We start from the raw sequence: 27500 nt of genomic DNA, 5'->3' as shown, positions 1-27500 counted from the left end.
TGTCATCTATAAAAAAAAAGATCATTACCAAAAATACAATAATTATTCAAAAACACATTAAGTATTTTGAACGGCAATATTCTTCACTCATGCAAAGCTCTCACAAGAAAAAAATCCCATTACCCAAGATATTAACTAACTAACTAACTAAACCCCTTGACGTGTATATTCTGACCAGGTGTTGATGACCTTCACACCTGACAACAGAAACACTCATGACCCCCTCACCCAGGTCTTCCCCCCCCCCTCACCTCTCACCAAGACACCCATCCCGTTTACAGTAGAGGTAGTTCGCTTAACGTCTCAGAGGAACTATAATATTTTCTGGATAAATCATAAAGTGTTTAATTATGAGTATTGTGAGCGTATCCTGTCCTCGCGTTGCTTACTATCCTTGTATTGTTTTAGTGTTTTAGAGGAAAAGATGCAGTCTATGGTTACTGATGTTATTTCTCTCAGTGTTTGTGTGGGTCGAAGTCGAGGGTTACACAAACCTCAGAGAAAATGGCGGGACATTATAGGTGAGTGTGATGCGTGACAGGTGTAAAAAGTGATAGCAAATTAAGACAACTAAGTATAAACACACACACACATAGTACACATACACACAGTACACATACACACACACACACACACAGAGTATTCAGAGTAAATATAAACAATCCGAAGCAGTTTAAGAGTTCATACCAGGTTGTCCAGGCGTCAGAATAGTTTACGTTAACGCCATCACCCACGACACAACTTGGCCCACGCACCAACACCTCACTACACCCACTCTAGTTAATATTAATGGTCTTGGCATCTCATGTAATAGAGCGTTTGAGCGCCTTAATAAGCACCATTATTTAACAAAGGATTATGGTAACTGTTAAGATAGAGGCATCATATATAGTAGCTTAGTGGTTTTGTTGTTATATTAAGAAGGAATGTTATGTTAGCTATATTTTCTTTTCAATATTAGGCATTATTATAACTCGAGGGATATTCAGAGTTAATGACCGATTATTATTCTTATAATTGTTTTATTATTTTTATTATACGTACCATAACACTATCATTTATCTTTACTACTATCGCAATTGCTATCACTTTCACTACTACTACTGTACTACTAATGCTAATGCTTCTATTACCATTACTACTACTACTATCATTACTATCACCAGTATCATTATTATTTAATGCATTATCATTATCATCATCACCATATACTATTCCCCATTATGGTTCACTGACAGAGAGAGAGAGAGAGAGAGAGAGAGAGAGAGAGAGAGAGAGAGAGAGAGAGAGAGAGAGAGAGAGAGAGAGAGAGAGAGAGAGGACGTCGATACAGTTGGGATAAAACTCGGTGTGGCGTGAACACCCTCAGTGAACTGGGCATTTTTCCCGTGTGTGGGGCCAGGCAGTTTAACGTCCACACACACACCACGCTGAAAGAGTATTCCATTCACTCCTTGGGGTTAGTCAACTGTTGACGGGAGTATATCATGCTCTCTCTCTATTAAGTGTAACATCCTCACTACAAAAACTAACTCGCAATTTTCAGAATAAAATTAATAAACTGGGGTGTCTGATCTTCAGGTTTACTGGGGTTTTTTTTAACAAATTTAACATGTGAAGTTAATAAAACAGTAGTCTTTTTTAGTGGCAAGATGGCTTCTCTCCAGGTGATCCCAAATGTCATATATATAACTAACATTTTGCATTATTTCGGTTCGCGAGGTGTTAAGACATTCCACTTATCATTTTTCGAAAGTATCTCGTAGTGTGCCAGTTCGTCAGCGTTAAATTCTTGCCATGACAGTAAGGACATAAGAGTTACCATTAGTGTAGTGGGCGAAGAGAGCTCCGAGAGGCGGGGTGGTGAGGTGGCAGAGGGCGGGCACATCACGTAGGCGCAGGCACAGGTCCTCCCCCACCAGGCTACCATCAACACACATTACTTGCCGACCGTGTTCCTTCCTGGGTTGTGACGCACATACCAGACAAGGTGTGTGTGTGTGTGTGTGTGTGTGTGTGTGTGTGTGTGTGTGTGTGTGTGTGTGTGTGTGTGTGTGTGCAAAGAGGAATTAAGTACTCCCTTAGTCCCACACGTAAGATAACAGGCGTATAGTTATAGCAGTAAATATTTGTTTTCTTCTTTATATAAACACATCGCTTAAAATACAACAAAGTACGAACACTACTAGCGGAGGAATTATACCAATAACTATATATTATTATGCTGTGGAAGTCAGCAAAACTTATCGCCACAAATTCACCACCAGAGCGGAACTCGTCTATATTACTGGAGGATGTCATCATATCTGTGGCGGAGTGTGGCAACCCGTGTGGGCGGGAGAGATAAGACGGGGGTGGTGGGTGGTGACGAGGACGATAAGACGCTGACAGTTCACAGGTAATATTATCTTTACTCACTCGCTGTATGACCCAATACACGACCACAACTGTGATAACATTATAAACAGTAAACACAACACCCAAGTAATCCTACAGCTATAATGGTGGGAAAAAGATGTACCTGCCCTCACCAAAACTTCGAGATGGAGAACGACATAACTGGCAAAAAAAAAAAAAAAAAAAAAATAATAATAATAATAATAATAAAAACCAGCTCATTATGAAACTTGTCCTACATATTATCAACACGAGGCTGTAGACAAAGAATTCATTCTGATGTGCGAAATTGTCCTCAAGTTATGACACTGACACGACACACCTTACACGCTGGGGTAATTCTATATGTTCCTTCCTCAGCAGTTCAAGACGAAGCCGTAAAAGAATACCAATTACTATTTAAGTACAAAGCAAAGAAACTAAAGGTTCCTCATAGCACCTGAAGATTACGCCCCCTGCTTACTTCACCCTAAGATTAACCAGCCTAACTTAACCCACATCCCCAGGTAACGTACAGGTGTTTAATTAATGGATGAAATACGCTAAGAGGGGCTAATCTTCAGGTGAGCCAGTTAATCCATAGTAATGACATCAAATATAACTAAAACCCCAGGAAAGATTTGTCTCATATTCAACAGAAAGCGAGAACTTGTCACCTTTGATAATTAATTAGACCAAGTTTCAAGTTGATAGTCCAAACCTTTTGTTAAATATTGTGTACACGACATTCAATCCACACACACACACACACACACACACACTACCATGGAACAAACCGAATAATGAATTATACAACAGACATCATTAAAAAAAATCTCATGCATTATCCTCACCCAACCACACGGCAATCGATGTGTGTGTGTGTGTGTGTGTGTGTGTGTGTGTGTGTGTGTGTGTGTGTGTGTGTGTGTGTGTGTGTGTGGTCCTGGGTTGTTGTTGTTGAATTGTGCTGTAATTGTTGACTTGTTGCTGTAGTTCGTGCTGTTATTGTCGTTAATGTTTTTGTAACTGTTGTTCTTGCTGTTGTTGTTACTTTGGCTAGTTGTTGTTTATGTTTTGGTTGTTACTGCATATGTTTCTGTTTTGTTACAACTGTTATGGCGTTGTTGTTTCTAATAGTGCCATTATTATTATTATTATTATTATTATTATTATTATTATTATTATTATTATTATTAGTAGTAGTAGTAGTAGTAGTAGTAGTAGGATGATATGTATGATACTGATACCTTTATATATCATTCCAATTATTATGATTATTATTACTATTCTCCCTCTTCTTATTATTATTATTATTATCATTATTATTATTATTATCACCATTATTAGCGTTCTTCATACTGTTATTATAAGTGTCGTAGCTACATACAATAATGACCACGTGTACTCATGTCATCAGGGTAGTGTCTTCTCCTATCCTGTGTTTGTGAGCCTTTCTTGTTACTGAGCTTAATGTGCTTAACGAGGTGTACTAATGGGTGGAGGGGAGAAATAACATCAGTCTTTAACAATAACCACTACTACTACTACTACTACCACAACAACCACCATCATCATCATCACCACCTCTACCAGTACCACAATCATCATCACTATTACCATCCGAAACAAGAGCACCATTATAATTACTACCACCATTATCAGTCACCATCACCACACCTTCAACACCATCACACCTTCAACACCACCACCACCACATCTTCAACACCATCACACCTTCAACACCACCACCACCACATCTTCAACACCATCACACCTTCAACACCACCACCACCACATCTTCAACACCATCACCCCTTCAACACCACCACCACCACCACATCTTCAACACCATCACACCTTCAACACCAAAAGTCGTGCCCCAGTTTTCAGTCGTGTTGATAGCTGTGCCTGAGTTAAAGCTGATGGTTGAACCTCCCCCCAAATTTCACCTCCACCTCCAACACTCTGTCTCCAACCTATCCTTCTTCACCTCCAACCAACCCTTCTCCACCTTCAACCGGCCCCTCTCCACCACCAACCGATCCCTCTCCATCTCCAACACCCAGTCTCCAACCGACCCCCTCTCCACCTCCAACCGACCCCTCTCCACCTCCAACCGACCCCCTCTCCTCCTACACCAACATCAACCTCCAAACAACCCCTCTCAACTATCTTCCATCCTCCAACGTTGACACCAACACCTTCACGACGGCCAATGCACAGATCAATCTCATAAGTATCTGTCCTTAGAGAAATATGAACACGAACTACAGACAAGCAACACAAGTAATGGAAGGCGATGTTTACCTCAGCCCCCCAAGTGAATTAGGAGCCGTAGGTCAGGTAAACAATGATGGAAAACGATGATTACTGAACCTGATCGATAGATATAAACAACATGAAACCGCGAACCTTTCTCGAGTTATTGCTTGGACACGACATTTCTGAAGGATGGATCGACGGACGGACGGGCGGGGTAATACAACATATTATCCAGATTGAAAACGGAATGATATCATTTTAAGGGATCAGTTCATCATGCTGAAGTGTCTATCAATCTGGTGATAGATCGACCTCGGGGAGTGTTTAAATGTGCAGCCCAGTCGTACAGTGCATGTTGGTTAATAACGAGGGTGTCAGGTAGCGAAGTCTGTTTTATTGCCTCAAGTTATTTTCACTTTATTAATTCTTTTTAGTATACAAATATGACGTCATAGTTTATTTTTGTGCTGAGAGCGTGCGCGCCCAAACAAGCGTGTCAACAGCAGCATGCAATACGAGTACACCCGTCTTATGCTCCTGTACTGTAAATGGAGAGTAATGTTAGCGTGCAGTGAATATCATAATTACCTCAAGCACTGATGACCTTCACATCCGACCTTAAAGGGAGCAGGTTCCATCCCCTGGCCAATAGCAAGGTACTGTACTTCTGTCGCATCACCAAGACTGGGTGCGTGGAATGTATCAGTACCGTGTGGCCTCTAATATATTGCTACATCAATAGTCACCTTCTCTAATGACCCCAAATTAATACGCTTCTCCTATGTGTGCAAGAGTCTCTCTGAACTGAATAAAACCATCCGGCGTTAACCAAGTGGCGTCCAGTAGTGAATGAGTTAATGAACGGTGCTGGAGGGGACCTTGACCTCTTAACACTTAAATTCACGGGGATTTCCTCTCTCTAAACGCGAGGAAGCAGACCAACATTATACTCGCGGAACCCAACCTTTCTAGCCCAAACAACCAAATGACAGTAGCTTCTAGCGATGATGTTGTTGACCTTTAACCAAGTGACCCCGGAGGTGATTACAGTAGGAACCTTCGTCTCCCTATGGTCGAGTTACATAAGGACCATTAGTTATTGGTATATGGAAAAGGAAGTTACGGTTCGGAAAACAATGGTTGAAGGATTTGATAGGTAGGTGGTCGAACGGCAGGGTGTTTGTAGCTGACAGTCGGGGAGGTCAGGTCAGGTCAGGTTACGTGGGTGAGTGTCAGCAGGTCCAGCACAGGAGGGAGGTACTGGTGGTGTGTGGAGTCAATATTGATTGTCGTTAATACTAGTTTTGGCGTCACCATGACTAGGCCAGTGTATTGGACCTTCCTCACCACCCACTTCCATCACCTACACCCTCCTCATCCACACATACCCCCACCACATAAACACCCCCACCCCCACCCCCCCCACACACACCTCCACCACCCACCCCCACACACACCCACCACCCACCCCCACCCCACACACACCTCCACCACCTACCCCCACCCCCACCTCCACCACCTACCCCCACTCCCCCCCCACACATACACCCACCCCCACACCTCCACCACCTACCCCTACCCCCACACACACACTCCACCACCACCCCCCCACATACACCCCCACTCCCCACATACACCTCCACCACCCAGGAGCTGACGTGACTACTACGAAACTCCAAATGTGACGCAGTGACACGCACCACATCCCACAGGTATCGCTGTGACGGGTTACGGTCTGTCATTGAGGGATGCGTCACGTAGCAAAAGAAACTTTCCATGATAACCAATGACACGGAGTCAACACTACAATACAGGTCGTTCACCAGATCAACACTACAGGTCGTTCACCAGATCAACACTACAGGTCGTTCACCAGATCAACACTACAGGTCGTTCACCAGATCAACACTACAGGTCGTTCACCAGATCAACACTACAGGTCGTCTACCAGATCAACACTACAGGTCGTCTACCAGATCAACACTACAGGTCGTTCACCAGATCAACACTACAGGTCGTTCACCAGATCAACACTACAGGTCGTTCACCAGATCAACACTACAGGTCGTACCAGATCAACACTACAGGTAGTTCACCAGATCAACACTACAGGTCGTTCACCAGATCAACACTACAGGTCGTTCACCAGATCAACACTACAGGTCGTTCACCAGATCAACACTACAGGTCGTTCACCAGATCAACACTACAGGTCGTTCACCAGATCAACACTACAGGTCGTTCACCAGATCAACACTACAGGTCGTTCACCAGATCAACACTACAGGTCGTTCACCAGATTAACACAGATGATGAAAAGAGAAACCTCCTTATTTCCCTCCCAGTTGTAGGTGTCAAGAGTTTGATAAAGAGAGTGAAGTAAATGACCGAGAGAGAGAGAGAGAGAGAGAGAGAGAGAGAGAGAGAGAGAGAGAGAGAGAGAGAGAGAGAGAGAGAGAGAGAGAGAGAGAGGTGGTCTGACACACGGTGGACTGTAGCAACACTCCAGCTGCAATACACATAGTACTCACCAGTTTGGTCAAATGCGAACGACCCAGCGAAAATTATCATAACAAAATGTTTATATGATTCGCCTATGGGATACCTGAACAGAAATATATTATTGATTGTCATTATTTTTATCTTTTAAGTCTTTCGACAAGGGAAAAATATAACACAGGAAGGCCTAACATATTGGTGGGGCAGGAGTGACCTTCCCGCGTGTGTGTGGAGATTGCGTGGCGCCGGGTAGTCACAGGGTTTACCAATACCATCACCATAACGGTACTGCCAACACCACCATCACCACCGCCTCTCTCTCTCACGGGTCAACTCTTCCTCTCTCCCACTACGCTCTCTATCTCACCACTGGGGCTACCAGGTCGCTGTCTTCTTCGTGTTAGCTGGGTCACTCACTCCACCATTCTTGTTTAAATCTGACAGAGGGCAAACTTACGTCTCTTCTTTTTTCTTTCTTACTTTTTTCTTTTTCTCTCTGCATGCCTAACTTACGCCCCTCTTCTCTCTCTCTCTCTGCGCATCACCACGACTACTACCATCACCACACTTACTACCACTACTACCACCACCCATACACACAGCGAGCCTTCATCGTTCATTACCCATATCGAACACCTTCCAAGACTTCCCCATTACCTCCCTCCCTTGGCAATAAACATTTCCCATTCTCCCCCCTCCCTCTCTCTGGTTAGACCCTCCCTCCCTCTCCCTTATTAGCCTCACCCTCCCCTTTCTTCCAGTTCTCTTTCGTTAACCACCATCCTCTTTCTTCCTCTTCCATTTATCCCTCCCCCCATTTTTCTTTTGTTAACCTCTCCTTCGTTCTCGTTAAACTTCATCACCTACCCTCTCTCGTTAATCCCAACTCCTCACCTGGTAAACAACATTCCCCCTCCCCCCTCACTCGTTGGACACCTCTTACCCCATAGTCGTTTACCTCCCCCCAAGTATCAATGCGGCGTCACGCACCACCGAGGCTCCGTGGACTATCGTCTCGACCACTGACAGAAAAGGCTCTCTCTCTCTCTCTCTACACACACACACACTACGAGCCGGGGTCAGAGAGGCCCCCCCTGCCCACACAGGTGACACGAGAATATCGGGAATAGGAGAACCACACGCGAGGGTGAACCTGGACCACCACCACCCACACCACGTAAGCCCCCACCACTCCACACGAGGGCATAAACCTTGCCACAAAAAGGGGGATATAAGCCACCATAAGAGGGGTACAAGCCACCAGAAGAGGGGAACAAGCCACGAAAAGATAGGGAACAAGCCACCAAAAGAGGGGGAACACACCACCATAAGAGGGGGAACAAGCCACCATAAAAGGAGAACAAGCCACCAAAAGAGGAGAACAAGCCACCAGCCGAAAACAGAATATGGACAGCAATACAACAAAGCCAATAGCAACGTAAATCGAAAAAAGCCACAAAGCCTGTGAATGTGGTCGAAAGAAAAAACCTAGGTGACAGAAACTACGGAACGACTTTAAACCAGGGCGACAAAAACCTACACAGCCATGAAAGAGGCGACATAAACCCAGGGGCGTCACTAAGCCATATACGTCACTAAACTTGGGGCGTCATTAAGCCAGGGGCATCAATAAGCCAGGGGCATCTCACTCCCTCCACTGTGAATTAAGCTCGCAACATATGCAGGTGGAGCATTTGTGTCTCACTGTAACCACACACACACACACACACACACACACACACACACACACACACACACACACAAAACAAGCAGCAGAAAAAAATACGTTTCTGTAAAGTATATAAGCATCACTGTCGACGCCAGCACCAGGCTTCCCCAGAGTGCGTCATTCACCACTCAACTGTTGTTTTTCAAGGACTGACTCGTACACTACTTGAACCATCCTCCTCACACACTCAAAACTGTACGAAAGTAAACTAATTACGTCTGAGTTGGTTTTTTTGTTGCTTGAGGCTCTATTAAGTGCATTAACCAGGGTAAGGGGATAATAATAATAATAATAATAATAATAATAATAATAATAATAATAATAATAATAATAATAACATTACTACTACTACTATTAATAATTAAATAGTAATAGTCTTTACTAACACATCACAGCTTTACTTCACTACGAGGCCCCTTAAACAACTCACTCGATCCATAAATAGAAAGAAAAATAAGGATAACATATAGTAAGACCCGGAAGACGTAACACCTTCACGGTAAGTACCCGCAGGAGTCCATCGGGGGCGTGACGTCACTAACATACTTATACAGGGTTTCGTGATGCAACACCTGACCCCACGAGACGACCTGTGTATAATGCCATGACAGCGGCACTAATACAACCCTGACACTCACTGTTTACATATGTGTTGTCGTAATAATAACAACAATGATAATAATAATCATAATAATAATTAACGGTGATCCCCAGGCTGAAAATTACAATGAACAGAGATGATATACCGTTTATAAATTACATATGGTGACATAGAGGAGCGAGTCATTTAACAACAAAATTTCAGCACAGAAAGGAGAAGAAACTTGGAGTGAACAAATTAAGAATCTGATAATTCCCACAGTGGTTGTAAAAGAGCAAGTGGTGGTGTAGCCCTAATGCTGCTGTGGTGTAGCCCTGATGCAGCTGTGGTGTAGCCCTGATGATGCTGTGGTGTAGCCCTGATGCAGCTGTGGTGTAGCCCTGATGCAGCTGTGGTGTAGCCCTGATGATGCTGTGGTGTAGCCCTGATGCAGCTGTGGTGTAGCCCTGATGCAGCTGTGGTGTAGCCCTGATGCAGCTGTGGTGTCTAACAGCTGCACAACATGGCTGGTGATGTTATTGAGGACAGTGTAACAGCTGTCACAAACTGATAGCTGGAGACATGGTGGTGATGATAGTTAGAGGGCCAGTGTACAGTGCCTCCTTGATAGGTAGTTTATAGAGGCACTATGGCACTCTCGTCTATGGTCACGTTTAACAGTAGCCACGGGTGTAAAGGGGGGGAGGGGTCACCTGTCACGTGGTCTATATGATGTGTACAAGTCGACCAGTGTGACCACACCAACATGTTTACATATTAGTGTGTGAGCGGTGTGATAATGAACAGATCACTGTACACACACACAATGTTTACAGGTGTGTGTGTGTGTGTGTGTGTGTGTGTTAGGCGTGTGTGTGTGTGTGGTGTAATGTGAAATCATTGTATACACACAATGTTTACATGTGTTATATTATGTATTATATTGTACTGTAGGTGTTCACCTGGCTATGGTCTCACACACACACACACACCTGGCTATGTTCACGTCCACTAGAACACACGTGGGTGAAGAAGCCTTGTAAAGCGTCTCTATACATAACCTCCTCACTAATACAATTAAAAACATACCTGCAGTCAATTAATAAATAAGTAGAGCACATTACACTACATAACCTCATTACTACACTCAACATTAGATAAAATAAATAAATAAACACTAAAATACGTCAACTACATAATACATAAACAAATACATAATAACAACACATAATGACTACATACAAATACTTCCATAACTGTTTCTCACTACAGTACTCTGCTCGCGTATTTTCAGTCGTATGAAATATTACTAATAATTCACAACCTGTCAAAACAACATTCTATCTGAAAAAACAAAATGCTGGCAACAAAAAAAAAAGAGTATTTCACGCTACACAAATATTATTGTTATAAATCTTTATTTTATTTATTTTTGTTGGTCTTTTTAAAATACCTACAACAAGAACAATAACTTTAATTTTGTTGTAGAGATCAAACCTTAAATCTACGCACAACAACAAAAAATAGGCTTAATTTAATTGTAGAAACCATGACTTCAAACTACAACAATAACAACACAAACCAGGTAGCGGTTATTACAACACACTTTAGTTAAATAATACTATTGGTCTGTCAGCAAGATAAGGAGGCGTGTAGACCACATCAGTTCAAACAGGTGAAGTTAATCTGAGACAATGATTACTTTATAAATCATTACGGTACCTGCCCCAACAATATAATATAAACATAGTGTGATATATATGTCAGTTTACTATCACTTACGGAATGGTTAGTGTACACACGTATACTTTATGTTAGAAGGTGATGAGAACTTTAGAGGCAGTTGGTGAGATACGAGGGGACAGAATTATTGACGTGTGTGTGTGTGTGTGTGTGTGTGATTTTGTGTAATTAACGGTTACAAATTAAAACAAAACAAAAACAAAAACACGAACACACACTAAACCAGGTCCCAAAACAGTGGTCAATAACTCAAGGTCTCGGAGTACAGAGCACACGGGGTCCGGACCATCACAGGCCCCAGCGACGTTAAGTTCTATCTGGTTACAAGAAGATTACACACCCCAGTTTATATCACCTGATAATTAAACACCCTAACGCTGACCTAACCAACCCTAGACTAATTCATCCTGGCCCTATCTAATCGAGCCTAACCTAACCCCTATCTAACCTAACCTGTCTTAATCTAACCTAATCTAACCCTAGCTATCCTAACCCATCCTAATCTACCCATAGGTATCTTAATCGAACCTCGAACCTAACCTACCTTACAAAAATAGTGACCAAGTCCCAGGTTACTGATCTGACTTTCTGCCTCATCTACACACAATTGCAGGGTCTCAATTGTTCCTCTTACTTTGTCAACACAACATATATACTGTATAACGTTTCTCACTATTCATTTATTTATTTGTATTTATTATTATTATTAGTAGTAGTAGTAGTAATAGTAATAGAAGTATATCTTCGTCCGCCAGGCCATGATGTGGGTCATTGACCTGTGCCCGGGTGAGCTAATCCCTTAAAAAAAAAGTTTAATAAGCTGGGTTGTCTTAAATCGTCAGGTCATCCGCTTTCTCCTTAATTAAGTACAGTATACATATATTAGACTCCACCTACCTGCCTGACGAAAACACAAAACAGTGATGGGGTCAAAAAAAAAAAAAAAAAACTTAAGAATTACACCGCCATTGTTGTACCCAGATGCCCATAACTCCTACATCTACATCACATTATACTGGAATAAATGGATCCTATTTAGATTAGTTAACCCAAGCTTATTTCACCTGGTAATAAAACAGTCTAACGTTACCTGGGCGTTGGGTTGGGTTGGATCAGAATAGGTTAGGTTAGATTACATTTGGTTAGGTAAGATTAGATTAGGTCACATAGATTACGTTAGCATTTGGGTGTTAAATAATCTGAAAAAAGAAAACCGTGAACCACAGTACAGTACAAGTGACACACACACACACACACACACACACGTAACTCTATGCTCTATGTTAAAATGAAAATACACGCGTTAACAATAAACTGGAAGCACGCGAAGGGACCGTGGGCTATTGATTACACCGCTGCAGGAGAGGGAAAAATAGGGCACCTGATATCCGTTCCCAGAAGTCCATGTTTACAAGACACAGTTCATTATCGACACACGTAACATATATACTCTGGATCACCTGACGATAGACACCCTCCAGCTTATTTCACCCAAAGACTGGACGCCCCAGCTTGTTTCACCCAAAGATTGGGCGCCCCAGCTTATTTCACCCGAAGAGTGGACGCCCCAGCTTATTTCACCCGAAGATTGGACGCCCCAGCTTATATCACCCGAAGATTGGACGCCCCAGCTTATTTTACCCGAAGATTGGACGCCCCAGCTTATTTCACCCGAAGGTTGGACGCCCCAGCTTATTTCACCCGAAGATTGGACGCCCCAGCTTATTTCAACTGAAGATTAATCATCTTAACGCTGCCTGGGGAATTAGATTAGGGTAGAATTGTTTGACTGAGCCAGGTTAAGGGAAGTTAGGGAAACTTAGGTTGGGTTATGAGAGCTCAGGTTAGTTTAATTACGTAAACCTCATATTAGGTTAGTAGTACTTGCTTAGCGTTGTGTATAACTTTCAGGTGAAACTAGTTACGGGTGTCTAAACTTCAGGTGAAATAAGCTGAAATATAAAATCTTCAGGTGACCCGCGTCTCCTCCTCCTAGTGATGACCTGTGTTGTGGCATCCGTGCGTAACAACGACCCTTCCTCCCTAAGTCATGTCACCACCATGTTCACTCAAATTCATTCAACTCTACGGTCAGCACACCCAAAATAACACAACATTCGATTGTCTGGTCAAAAACATTACACAGAAAACGAAACTTGCATTTTTTTTACTACAGAAAACGTAATAGGAAACACGGAAGAGGTGAAACTCGTGCGTTGAAGCCAATACAGTGGCATACTATTAACAGGGGTTTCAGATACAGTGCATGAGCGGTTAACTAAAACAACCATAAATGTTAACTGCCTCTATCAGTGACTAATGTAATTGTTTACGGTGATACATAGTGAGACTCGTATCAATGGTCAGATGTGTTGAAGAGGAAGACAGCCAACGGGTACAGTACGTATGATGTTTAACACGTATGATAAAACGCAAGTAATTGAGAAGATATTATACATGACCAAAGAGGTGTAATTATCCCACCGTCACACACACACACAGAGCGGTGAGTCAATGAGATAAAGTATGACTCACACAGTAGCCAGCCCGGCGTCACCCACGTGGAGAAGCCCCTACCTACAACCATGCCCCCACCCGACCTACACCCACGCTCCCACCTACTCCTACACACTGATCTTCTCCCCCCATGTACACTCACACTATCATATTAACTGGCAAATAAACGTGATTCACAGATTATGACGAACTGGCAACTCCCACTACAGGATTACGTCACAACTAAATGACAGTAAACTAAATAACAATAACAATAACAATAACAATAATAATAACAACAATAATAATAATAACAATAATTATAATAATAATAATAAACAATATTACAACAACTACTACGACTAATATTTCCGCTTTCCTTTTGATAACTGGACACACACACAATATTATTTGAAATACACAATATATTTTCTCAGCAAAACTACTCACATCTATAAAACTAAACTCGTTAATGACACAATTCTTTTATAACGAACAGCCAAACTTTTTTTTTCCACTTCACGCGAAATATAATTTTTTTTAATCAACTGAATAATGTGGCTGAGAAATGTATCCTTGTGACATACTATTATTTACACATGATTAAAATAGGTTGTGAGGACCTCTATACACCCGTCCATCCATCCATCTATCTACTGCATATATCTTTATCTATTGTATCTATCTATCTATCTTTTTTTACTTCTCTCCCACTGTGAGGTATAAATGAATGGATACACAAACCTTAATAATAAAGAAGGAATCAGAGAAAGAGAAAAAAACACGATGACAACCAATAAAAATAAATACAATATTGCTTTCCTTAACTCACACACACCTGTACCCTTACGACCTTCATCCGGTACACCTGTGTTAATTACCCTTCTATATCTAACCGTTACGTCATGGATTTATAACCAAAACAAAACTTAGGTAAATCTGTCGTCTGCATGTTACCTGATGAGTTGAACTAGAGTAAAAACCAACAACACGTAATGAATTAAAACCATAACAAAAACAGTATAGTATTGCGTTTGGGTTTATTAACGTAAACTGGTGCATCAGTCATCTAAAAGTTACATTATTATACCATTAAAAAACACAGATGTTACGGTAAAATGAAATCTACAATTATCACAGGGCGATTTAAGTTCTTCCGATCCATTCCGAGTCTTATAATAACACTGAATGATTTAAAAGAACAGAAATATTGTAGTGACGGAGCAGGAACCTGACATCCCCGGGAACTAGGAGGAAACACCTTACCTTGAGTGAGGAAACAAGCGTAGTGATCGCCCAAGGTGGCCAGCTGGACGCCCATGGTGTGGACATAGGCCAGGACGTCGGTGGCCCCCGGGTGTCCGTGGGCGTAACAGGCAAAGGCATCGGGGAAGAGGGTGAAGCGCTCATGGCGGCCACACACGGAGAAGATAAGGGCGCTAAACTGAGGGTCGACGGAGTAGTAGAGCATGGCGGCGACGGAGGGCGACCTCACGCCCACACCGCCCACACCACCCTCGCTTTTGTAGATGCCTCGGCCCACCCCCTGCCAACACACGCCCACGCTCCTCAACATAGAGAGACGCCGGGCCAGGGGTGAGCATGGGCGGTCTTACCACCACCCTCACCGCCCCCCGCCCGCCACCACCACCTCCTAGCTCTCCCTCCAGTACTCGCCTGGATCACGCCAGTCTCCCTCACGTCTCACAGTAACCAATATCTCACCTTCTTTCCCCTGGGATAAGTTTTCTTGACTTAATCCGTCACAGGTAAGGGAGTCATAAGGTGGGAGTGACAGATAAGTAGCCGTATATTGCACCTCCTTGTATCCTAGTGAAATACCAACTCACACCTTCATCCCAATTACAGTATAACACAGGTAGTGTGAGTCTACTGGACGAGCACCACCAGCATCAGTAGCACAACACAGCACACTCAGGAATTAATCACGTCAACACATTATTGCTGCTATAACACTTAGCTTAGCACAAGCACAGGCGACTGTCACATACAGTGTTGTTCACAAGAAATGTTATAATGACACTTATATAGAGGAGAGTCGTGTGGCGGCGGGTGTGGGAGGTGGGTGTAGAGGTAGCACGGCGGGGTGTGGGTGATGGAGGCTGCGGCAGCACCAGGTGTGTACCAGCTGTTGCTAGCAGGTGTCGGGGAGCGGCTGAGTCACTTCCGCTCGTGCCGCTCACAAAGGTAGAGGACGACTTAGAGTTGTGGGTCGTCAACACTGCTGAAGGTCACAGAGGATCAGGTCACACTGAGAAGATCTTGACTTAAGTTGCTGGGAGTCGCTCGTGCCTCAACACAGTAGTAGACATGATAGGTGACAAGTGAGGGAGGAAGTGAGAGCCTCCCGGGGGGCGAGGTAGTGGCACCAGTCGCTGCGGGTGTCAGCGGGAGGCAGCATCCTGGCAGCACTGTGGGTAGGGCATCCTGCTCCTTCCCTCAACACTCTCCCCTCAAGTATGACGTCACCCACACAGGTCAAGGGTCACGAGGTGGGCGTGCCGCAAGGTGAGGCACACAGCAACAGGTGAACGCTAGAGCACCCACACGTCAGGAGGGGCGGGGTCCTCCCTGGTCTGCTGCCGTGGGGAGCAGAGAGAGAGAGAGAGAAAGAGAGAGACGGTACTATGTTAGTGAACTATCAGTGTGAGAGAAGTTATGTTAGGAAAGGTCACAATTATTATTACTAAACCTTAAACTAGCATGAATAAGTGAAACTATGTTAGGAAGGGATACAACTACCACTAACAATACAATAATGGCCTACAGTACATTACCTGACACACTGACCAGTGATATATATATATATATATATATATATATATATATATATATATATATATATATATATATATATATATATATATATATATATATATATATATATATATATATATATGTGTGTGTGTGTGCTGATAACCTCTTAGGAAACAAGAAAACACGAAGTTCTCAAGCGCTTTCGTGTAATTAACATCTTCAGGGATGAGTACAGACTGTGTTTTCTTGTTTCTTAATAAGAGATTATGAGCATATACATGGATCACGCGCACCTACAGTGATTTATTTGCATATATACAGGGGGTATATATATATATATATATATATATATATATATATATATATATATATATATATATATATATATATATATCACCCGGGCAAGTATGCCAGTGATGTGAGAGTCAGCATGGGGAGTGTAGTCAGCTGTATGTATCCATGGCTCAATGTCTTCCTTCCTCCTAAGACAAAACCAGTGTTGTGGGTCACGTTGTTAAGTGTAGAGAGGCGTGAGGTTACGTCTAGTGACGCTCATTGAGGTTTATATAACATATTTTTTATGTTTATCTTGTCCATTGATGGTAGTCATTTTGAAAACAACAAAAACATTTCTGGTACGTCAATTACAAATCACACTGTGATGTGCCGTAAGCTCCAAACACAAAAGGAGTGATCATGTTTGCACTAAAACGAGATGTGAAACTAATCTGATTTGTCATGTTTCTTGACGTCACGGCTCAACTGACCCAACCGCGCACTCAACCCTGCGCACTTGATTAGGCATCGCAACAATATGCAATATTTATCAGTCTGCTGCACGAAGAATAAAGTGGGTCCACAAAACAAAACAGAGCGGGAGAGTTTCACGATATATCCGTCTGTTTGATGACACAATTTGGTCTAGCGCCACAGTATTATACAAGCTATCCTAACCAGGCTGACACAGACACGGGCATCTTATAATGTGATCTCAACAAAGCGAGAGACGCGGAGGACGTTGCACTCTGGTGGGATGTGACCCAGACACACTGGCGGCACCACACTGACAACTATCTTTCATCTACAGTAAAGCAGCTTACTATAAATATATTGACAACATATTAAACAAGAATAATAAATTTGTCTTCGTTTATAGGACATTTACCCTCGACACGTAGTCACACAACCAAATCTAAATAATAGTAACCCATGCCACACTTAGTTTCTGATGATAGCCCTTATAACCGCGGCGGCATATTATCGTCGAAATCAATCCATTATCTTTAACTCACGAGGTTATATTTAAACCTCCACCTTGGTGCTCGCCTCCCACACTTTCCTCGCCCCAGCTGACATTTGCGGGTCATACCTTACAACTGTGTCGTCTCCGTCTCTCTTATTGCGAGTGGGTATGCCATCAACAAACACCACACAGTAAATATGTCTCTGTCACGACCCAAACCACAACAATAGCACAACCCCACCGTACTGTACATCCGCTCGTGACGATATTGACAGCTTACGTAATCTGGCATTCTATCCAACCCCTATATATACTCCTGCTGGCCTGGGTCGAGATACACAATGATTCTGTACGTTAACTTTCTTTCCTTACTGGTGTTACGAGAACGTACCGTATCTAGTTAGGTTAAGTACTGCAAGTTAACCCATTCTACCCTTACTGGTGTTAATTAAAAGAACTCATCTACCCCGGGTAGTCTGTCAGTGCAGTTGGGATGTTATTTTATATTATTTCTTCAGCTCAAAGTTATACACTTATATGCGTGTTTATACTGATGTCTCCAGTCACCAGAGAATTTTATCGTAAGAACGTTTGATAATCTCGAAAAACGTTTGATTAATTTAGACGAATGTTTGATTCATCTAGTCTATGTTATGCGTTATTACTGGCCTCACCCTTCAGGCCTCTAACTCCGGATTTGTAATGTTCGTCAGATCACCTGAAGAACAGACACCTCAATTTATCTAGCTTGAAGATTAACCACTCTAACGGTACCTGAGGGGTCAAGTTAGGTTAACATTAATGCGAAATACGCTGGAGTGTCTAATCTTCAGGTGATTATTTTCTTCATCTGCAGTCGTTGGGCAAGTTAGAACGCGTAAGAGAATTTAGCAGGTAAATGTCAAAATATCAAAGACGAACTTGACTTATTTGATAATGCGTCTCTACATGCGTGCTGCTGGTCACTCCGAAATCCCAACTTGGATTTGCTATTTTACACGCAGAGAGAAAGAGAGAGAAATCCATAACTAATCTCAGCTGAAAACATGATCGACTGACCTGTATCGTGGCTACTGTTGACTGATATAGGTTGAACTTACGATAATTATGTAGTACCGGGAATTAATATCAGCAAAGTTAAACGACCGACAGTTACACATAAACATACATTATTCATATTATTTCCCTTTGTTTATTTGATCACTCATATCTTCGCCAAAGTTCTGTAAATAGTAATACGATCTCACTTACAATGCTCGTTACACTACACCACGCCATCTGGAGATATTTACATAATTACAATATGTCCAAAGGATCTATTTCAACAAACGAAATAAGTTCCAAACTCAACATACCCCATAAACTTCACTGCACCATCAGGAATATATTTATTTTTTTTTACATTATACAAACATTATTTACAATCTCAAGCAATATTTCACTCACAAGGTTCCACACATCACGCTGGGCCATCCGAGAATAACGTTGACTGTGTTTGCGGTTACGAGGCGTGGCTTTAAATATTTTGGCTGGTGGCGGGAAATAAAATAACCCAGCACTCCTCCTTTGCCTACCTCCACCTCATCCATCACTCAATACCACTAATGATCAGACTAATCAAATACAAAACGTGTTATTCACTTTCACTTAGGGGTAATTATAATAGTCACAAAAAATATTGATCACACCAAACAAATGCAATTTTATAAGTCATTAGTCTGTGCAATATCTAATGTGCTTTTACTTTTCTGTATTGTATATGGACGCCTGTCTAAATATATATTATTACTGTATTATTATTATTATCATTATTATTATTATCAAAGTTGTCGTACCCGAGAGGTCACTTATCATTGATATCATCATATTTTCGTCAAATATTTTCATTTTCATATACAATAAAACATTTATCAACATATAAACATATGCTGATAACCACAAGGAAAGAAGAAAACACGAAGTTCCCAAGCGCTTTCGTGTAATTCACATCTTCAGGGGTGAGTACAGACTAGAGGTACTCACCCCTGAAGATGTGAATTACACGAAAGCGCTTGGGAACTTCGTGTTTTCTTCTTTCCTTGTGGTTATCAGCATATACCTAGATCACGCGCACCTACAGTGATTTACTTGCATATAAACATATACGCACATAATTCACCGTATAAACATTATATCACAATACCAAGTATAAATCTTAAGCACTGAGTGTGTACAGTCCGGGTGGTTCTCGTGGATTAAAGTGCTGTCATCTTGTTAGAGAACTCGCACTCTAAATAATTGGGAAGCTGATGTTGGTGTCACGTGTAAAAGGTTTGTATTATTATTATTATTATTATTATTATTATTATTATTATTATTATTATTATTATTATTATAGGTAGAAGTAGTAATAGTAGTATGGTTAATAATTATTGAGAATACAGCCTTTACGATTTAGCACGGCATATCAATAATGTTTCACTACACTAATTAGTACAGTATATACATTTAACAAAGCGCTAGTTAACTGTACGGTTGTTGTTGTGAACTAATGTAAGTTTTCTGTAAGTTGTTGTGAACTAATGCAAGTTTTCTGTGTGCTGTTATAAATGAATAAACATATAAGGACAAACTATTACAATAATCATCTCTCCACTAATTACAGTACAGGTACAGTAATTCTATCTACGTCAACGTACCTCACAAAAACTATCTTACCCTACAACTTACAAATAAAGACGTCCGTATAGTAATCAATATCACTGAGATATACCATAAAACACTAAACAGTATATATAATCGCATAGAAAACTATCACTGTATAAACATTAAACATTGAGAAGAAAATATTGTTCAAAGTTTCAACATTCACGATGAAAATGAAGATGATAATAATTTGAGCTGTAACGCTACACTATCACACTGGCTTCCTAAGTTCAGCTAACCAGGAGAAAAAATCAATCTTTGAGGAGAAAATGTGACGAAGCGGGGAAGAGTTTTTGTACGAAGGAATAAATACAGGGATATGAACTGAGCGCTTACTATGTGTAGGTGTAAGTTGACGGTGGCGCCCTGGTGGTGGTTGACAGGCAGGAAGATGAGGCCAAATATCCCGGGGTTGGTGATTGTTGACAGATGCGAGTATGACACGAGGTAGAGAGTATTCGGGAACCCACCGATTGACCGACCGACTCGCCCTCTCTGTAGAAGGTTCAGTCTTTCCTTTCGTCTGTTTTCTCCCCTGATTTAATGCCTTTTTAGAAGTTTACATCACTCATGAATACCGTTTTTATATAGGAGGGAGGTTCAATTATCCTCCCCTTCCATCTCCTCCTCCACTTCTTCCATAGTCAAGTTTTACAATCGAAGAAAGCACGGGGCGAGGGCTAGAGGTGCGCCGCCCGTCACTCTACACCGCCATCTTTTCCCCCAACACAGTGAGGGGAGAAACCGAGAGGCCACAGTTGCCAAGTACTCAATGTCCTGCTGCTCGGATCAAGGATAAAATACACATTTGTCTCTATCTCGTCCTCTCTTTCTTACGCTGTAAGTATCAGCATGTAAACATGACTAAAACTGACACCTTTTTACTATAAACTATAAAATTTACCCGCTACATAATAAGATCATTAATCCCGAGTTAGCACCACAATCAAACATGTTATGGAACAGCTGAGCATCTACGGCGTCGGCGCTCAGCCCCACAATGACGCGTCCGCACCATGACAATAATAACTGTAACTAAACCCACGGTCGTTGACAAGCTATTTTACGCACTGGAAACACGAAGGATACATTATTCATATATTCCAGCAAACTAAATTAAACTTTCAAAGACATCATTAGAGGAAAAATCCTATGAAAATAGTGTGTTGTCACAGTTTCGGACGAGGGCAGCGCCTAATGACGAGAATCAATAACTCGGGGGAGGTGGCGGAGGACGCCAGGGTAGTTGTGAAACTCTTGGGTGCTCTCTGCCGTGTTTAAATCTACTCCCACACTTGCTGCTACAACACTAAATATATATATACACATGTTTCTTACGCATTTTTTTGGCGGTATAATCCATTGAGAAATTATAAATTTTTATCCAAGTGGCCTTCCAGGCTTCTCTTCCCAGCGAGAATTCGTTATATAACTATGACAAATTGCGATGTTTCACAAGGCCTGTAATTTACCTTACTCAACAGAATAAATTAACTAGAAAACGTAAAATTTAATATAATTTTGTTAGTAGATAAAAATAATGATTTTATGGCCACACGTTATAGTTTCTCGCAAATTAGTCACGATAAATAATACTTTTAAAGTTTAAAACTACGCAACTAACCATTTATTTCCCGGCAATTATATATCAAGTAAAATTTATTTTACTAGGTAATTAATCAAACTCATTTCAACGAATCAATAAATAATGACTTAAGAAATAAGTTACTTGGGGTTAGTGGTCGATTCTTGCAACATTTGAATATAACATAAAAATTTCATTATAATTCAAATACGAGACAAAACTAAAAACAACAAAATTTGAGTCCTTAAAAAAAATATATGAAATGTCAAAGGAAAAAAAAAACATGATTATTATTAACATTGTAGCACGTGAGCAACAGCGAGGGTGTCAGGGTGTGTTCGCTCAGGCGAGCCTTTCTCTCTCTCTGTATTATTTTTCTTCTTCCTTCTGTTCTGCCTCACTTAATTGGTCGGCCTGTTTGTCTTCCTCCGCCACAATACACCGAATGCCCCAGCAGGGTGTTAACTGTGTGTGCTAGCCTACACCCGGACTTTCAAACACTCTTACGGTAATATCTACATGTTTTACCCTGCACCGAAGATGAAAAAAATACTCAATTACCTCACAACCAATACAATTTCGAAGGTCTTTTGGCTGTAACCTTAGTATCGTAACTTAGGTGAATAAGAAATTTACGAATCCTTGTCAATTCGAGTCCTGGGGGATGTTTCCAGAAATAGTCTTATTGTTAGTCGTGCCAGTCAGCGTCATGCTCCTCCCCCACCCCTCCTCCTCCCCCTCAACCATCAGCATGCTCTCTCTCCCTCCCAACATCCTTCCCTCAACTCTCCTCCTCCTCCTCCTCCAACACGCTCTTGCCTTCCCATTATCCCTCCCTTACCCCTCCTCCTCTTCGTCATCTCAAATGCTCCAGCCCCGTCATCCTCCCTCCACTACAGCTTCATATCCCTCCCTCCCTCACCTCACCCCCTCCTCCACCTCTACCACGCTCCCTCACTACAACATCAAATCCCTCCCTCCCTCCTTCACCTCGCCCCCTCCTCCTCCAAGCTCCAGCCTCACAAGAGCCATACAAACACTTCTCTCACACACACAACCTACCTCACCACGACGAGTCACGTCTCATTATTATAAAGAAATTTGTATTTCTCTTTAAATCTCTGAGATCAAATTTCGATGAAAACTCCAACGCATTGTTTTTATTTCTTAATATCTCCAGACACGGAGATGTTTAATAATGAGACAGAATTATGAGAAATATGACTAAATTAACAGTAATTACTTCACGTACACACCAGGCACCAGTGATCTTCCATGATTACTTCTGAATAAAATATACTATTTATATATATATATATATATATATATATATATATATATATATATATATATATATATATATATATAATTTTATTATTATTACAACTACTATTACTACAGTCTGATAAGTCTAAAGCCTTAAAGGATTTTTGGCCAAAAATACTTTTTCTCTCTGAACTAAAATTTAATGTGCCTAACTATTTAAGTACATCCAGAATAATACACAAGCACCAAGAAATGACCTCGAAAACCCATAAGTGGCGAGTAATTAGCATTGCAAAAGTAATTAAAATATTCTAAAAATCATTTGAACATTTTCTAAAAGCCATTTGAACAAGTTATAATCAAGATATCAAATTTTGGTTAACAGATCCTTAAGCAGCACATTCAGGAGTACCTATACTGAAATTTTGAACAAAATCGAGTAATTAGCATTACCAAAAGTAATTAAAATATTCTAAAATCATTTGAACATTTTCTAAAATACATTTGAACAGTTACTAATCAAGATATCAAATTTTGGTTAACGGAATCCGTAAGCAACACATTCAGAATTACCTATACTGATACAGAACAAAATCCATTTTTTGGCCGAAAATGACAAAAAATTGTAAGTCTATAATAAGGATTTTTTGGCCAAAATACTTTTTCTCTCGAACTAAAACTTAGTATTGCTAACTATTTAAGTACATCGGAATAATACACAAGCACCAAGAAATGACCCTCGAAAACCCATAAGTGGCGAGTATTAGCATTGCAAAAGTAATTAAAATATTCTAAAATCATTTTGAACATTTTCTAAAAGCCATTGAACAAGTTATAATCCAAGAAACCACAATTTGATTTATAGATCCTTAAGCAGCACATTTAGGAGTACATATGTAAATTTTGAACAAAATCCATTTTTTGACCGAAACTAACCAAAAATTGTAAGTCTACCATAGCCTTAAAGGATTTTGGCCAAAATACTTTTTCTCCTCAGACTAAAATTTAATGTGCCCTAACTATTTAAGTACATCAGAGATAATACACAAGCACCAGAAATGACCTCGAAAACCCATAAGTGGCGAGTAATTGTAGCATTACCAAAAAAGTAATTAAAATATTCTAAAATGTTTGAACATTTTCTAAAGCCATTTGAACAAGTTCATAATCAAGATATCAAATTTTGGTTAACAGACCATAAGCAGCACATTCGGAGTACCTATACTGAAATTTTGAACAAAAATCCATTTTGGCCGAAAATGACAAAAATTATAAGTCTATAGCCTTAAGGGATTTTTTGGCCAAAAAATACTTTTTCTCTCTGAACTAAAATTTAATGTGCCTAACTATTGAAATACATCAGAATAATACAAACACCAGAAATAGCCTCGAAAACCCATAAGTGGCGAGTAATTAGCATTGCAAAGTAATTAAAATATTCTAAAAATCATTTTGAACATTTTTAAAAGCCATTTGAACAGTTATAATCAAGAGATATCAAATTTTGGTTAACAGATCCTTAGCAACACGTTCGGTACCTATGCTGAAATTTTGAAAAATCATTTTTTAGCCGAAAACGAAACCAAAAATTGTAAGTCTATAGCCTTAAGATTTTGGCCGAAATACTTTTCTCTCTAACGAACTAAATTTAATGTGCCTAACTATTTAGTACATCCAGAATAATACACAAGCACCAAGAAATGTCTCGAAAACCCATAAGTGGCGAGTAATTAGCATTAAAAGAAAGTAATTAAAATATTCTAAAAATCATTTTGAACATTTTCTAAAAGCCATTTGAACAAGTTATAATCAAGATATCAAATTTTGGTTAACAGATCCTTAACAGCACATTCAGGAGTACCTATACTGAAATTTTGAACAAAATCCATTTTTTGGCGAAAATGACAAAATTGTAAGTCTATATTGTAAGGATTTTGGCCAAAAATACTTTTCTCTCTGAACTTCCATTTAATGTGCTAACAATTTAAGTACATCCAGAATAATACACAAGCACCAGAAATGACCTCAAAGAAACCCATAGAAGTGGCGAGTAATTAGCATTGCAAAAGTAATTAAAATATTCTAAAAAATCATTTGAACATTTTCTAAAAGCCATTTGAACAAGTTATAATCCAAGATATCAGAATTTTTGGTTAACAGATCGTAAGCAGCACATTCAGGAGTACCTATACTGAAATTTTGAAAATCATTTTTTTGACAATAAATAATAAAAATTGTAAGTCTACTCAGCCTTAAAGGATTTTTTGGCCAAAAATAACACTACTCTCTGAACTAAAATTTAATGTGCCCTAACTAATTTAAAAGTACATCGAGAATAATACACACAAGCATAAAAGAAATGACCACAAAAACCCATAAAAGGTAAGCGGAAGTAGTGCTTATTGCAAAAAAGTAATTAAAAATATTCTAAAAATCATTTGAGAACATTTTCACAAAAGCCATTTGAACAAGTTATAATCAAGATATCAAATTTTGGTTAACAGATCATGCGCCCTTTGATAAGGAGTACTATACTACAAAATTTTGAACAAAATCCATTTTTGTTGAAAATGGCAAAAGTGTAAGTCTATAACCCAGCAAGGATTTTGGTAAAAATACTTTTTTCTCTCTGAACTAAAATTTAATGTGCCTAACTATTTAAGTACATCAGAATAATACACAAGCACCAAGAAATGACATAAAGAAAAACGCATAAGTGGGAAGTAATTAGCGTGCAAAAGTAATTAAAATATTCTAAAATCATTTGACATTTTAAAAGCCATTTGAACAAGTTATAATCAAGATATCAAATTTTTGGTTAACAGATCCTTAAGCAGCACATTCAGAATTGCCTATACTGGGAAATTTTTGAACAAAATCCATTTTTGGCGAAAATGACAAAGTTTGTGAAAGCCTCTTTCTCTCTGAACTGCAAATTTAATGCTAACTATTTAAAGTACATCAGAATAACCTGGCTTCAAGAAATGACCTCAACCCATAAGTGGCGAGTAATAGCATTGCAAAAAGTAATTAAAATATTCTAAAAATCATTTGAACATTTTTTCTAAAAGCCATTTGAACAAGTTATAATCAAGATATCAAATTTTGGTTAACAGATCGTAAAAGCAGCACGTTTCCAGGAGTACCTATGCAAAATTTTGAACAAAATCCATTTTTGACCGAAAATGACAAAAAATTGTAAGTAAAAGCAAAAAAGGATTTTTGACATCTTTTCTCTCTGAACTAAAATTTAATATGCCTAACTATTTAAGTACATCAGAATAATACACACAAGCGCAGAAGCTATTCTCAAAACACTAAGTGGCGAGTAATTAGCATTGAAAAGTAATTAAAATATTCTAAAATCATTTTGAATTTTCTAAAAGCCATTGAACAAGTTATAATCAAGATATCAAATTTTGGTTAACAGATCAATAAGCACATTCACATTTTCTATACTGGAAATTTTGAATAAAATCCATTTTTTGGCCGAAATGACAAAAATTATCAGAATCTATAGCCTTAAGGATTTTTATTTAATCTTTTCTCTCTGAACTAAAATTTAATGTGCTAACTATTTAAGTACATCAGAGAATAATACACAAGCACCAAGAAATGGACCTCAAAAACCCATAAGTGGCAGTAATTAGCATTGCAAAAGTAATTAAAATATTCTAAAAATCATTTGAACATTTCTAAAAAGCCATTTGAACAAGTTATAATCCAAGAAATACAATTATGGTTAACAGATCGTAGCAGCACATTCAGGAGTACCTATACTGAAATTTTGAACAAAAATCCATTTTTTGGCCGAAAATAATAAAAGAAATTAAGTCTATAGCCTTAAAAAGTTTTGGCCAAATACTTTTTACTCTCTGAACTAAAATTTAATGCTAACTATTTAAGTACATCCCAGAATATACACAAGCACCAAAAATGACCTCGAAAACCCATAAGTATGGCAGTAATTAGCATTCTAAAAGTAATTAAATATTCTAAAATCATTTGAACATTTTCTAAAAGCCATTTGAACAAGTTATAATCAAGATATCAGAATTTTTTGGTTGAGATCAATAGCAGCATTCAGGAGTACCTATACTGAAATTTGAACAAATCCATTTTTGACAGAAAATGACAAAATTGTAAGTCTATAACCTTAAAGATTTTGGCCAAAAATACTTTTTCTTTCTCTGAACTAATTTAATGCCTAACAATTTAAAAAGTACATCAGAGAATAATACACATAAACACCAAG

General features: G+C 39.8%; 1 protein-coding gene across 10 annotated transcripts in view; it reads right to left on the bottom strand.

The window, feature by feature from the left end:
• Window positions 1-27500, bottom strand: part of LOC121862318 — a 144174-nt gene that overhangs the window by 65207 nt on the left and 51467 nt on the right. For 3 of the 10 annotated variants that reach the window (XM_042360486.1, XM_042360488.1, XM_042360487.1), the window contains exons 1-2: window positions 20731-21127; window positions 14955-16288 (exon numbers count right to left, since the gene is read on the bottom strand). In XM_042360486.1, coding sequence (XP_042216420.1) covers window positions 14955-15264 — 310 coding nt within the window. In that variant the 5' untranslated portion in view covers window positions 15265-16288; window positions 20731-21127. Of the gene's footprint in view, window positions 1-14954; window positions 16289-20730; window positions 21135-27500 lie in introns of those variants that run through there. The other 7 variants (XR_006088213.1, XM_042360489.1, XM_042360482.1 and 4 more) reach the window with 7 other exon arrangements.

This window comes from Homarus americanus, unplaced genomic scaffold (genome assembly GCF_018991925.1).
Source record: "Homarus americanus isolate GMGI-L3 unplaced genomic scaffold, GMGI_Hamer_2.0 scaffold31037, whole genome shotgun sequence".
Taxonomy (NCBI): Eukaryota; Metazoa; Arthropoda; class Malacostraca; order Decapoda; family Nephropidae; genus Homarus; species Homarus americanus.
Note: the sequence above shows the minus strand (reverse complement) of the source record. Positions and strands in the feature narration are given on the sequence as shown.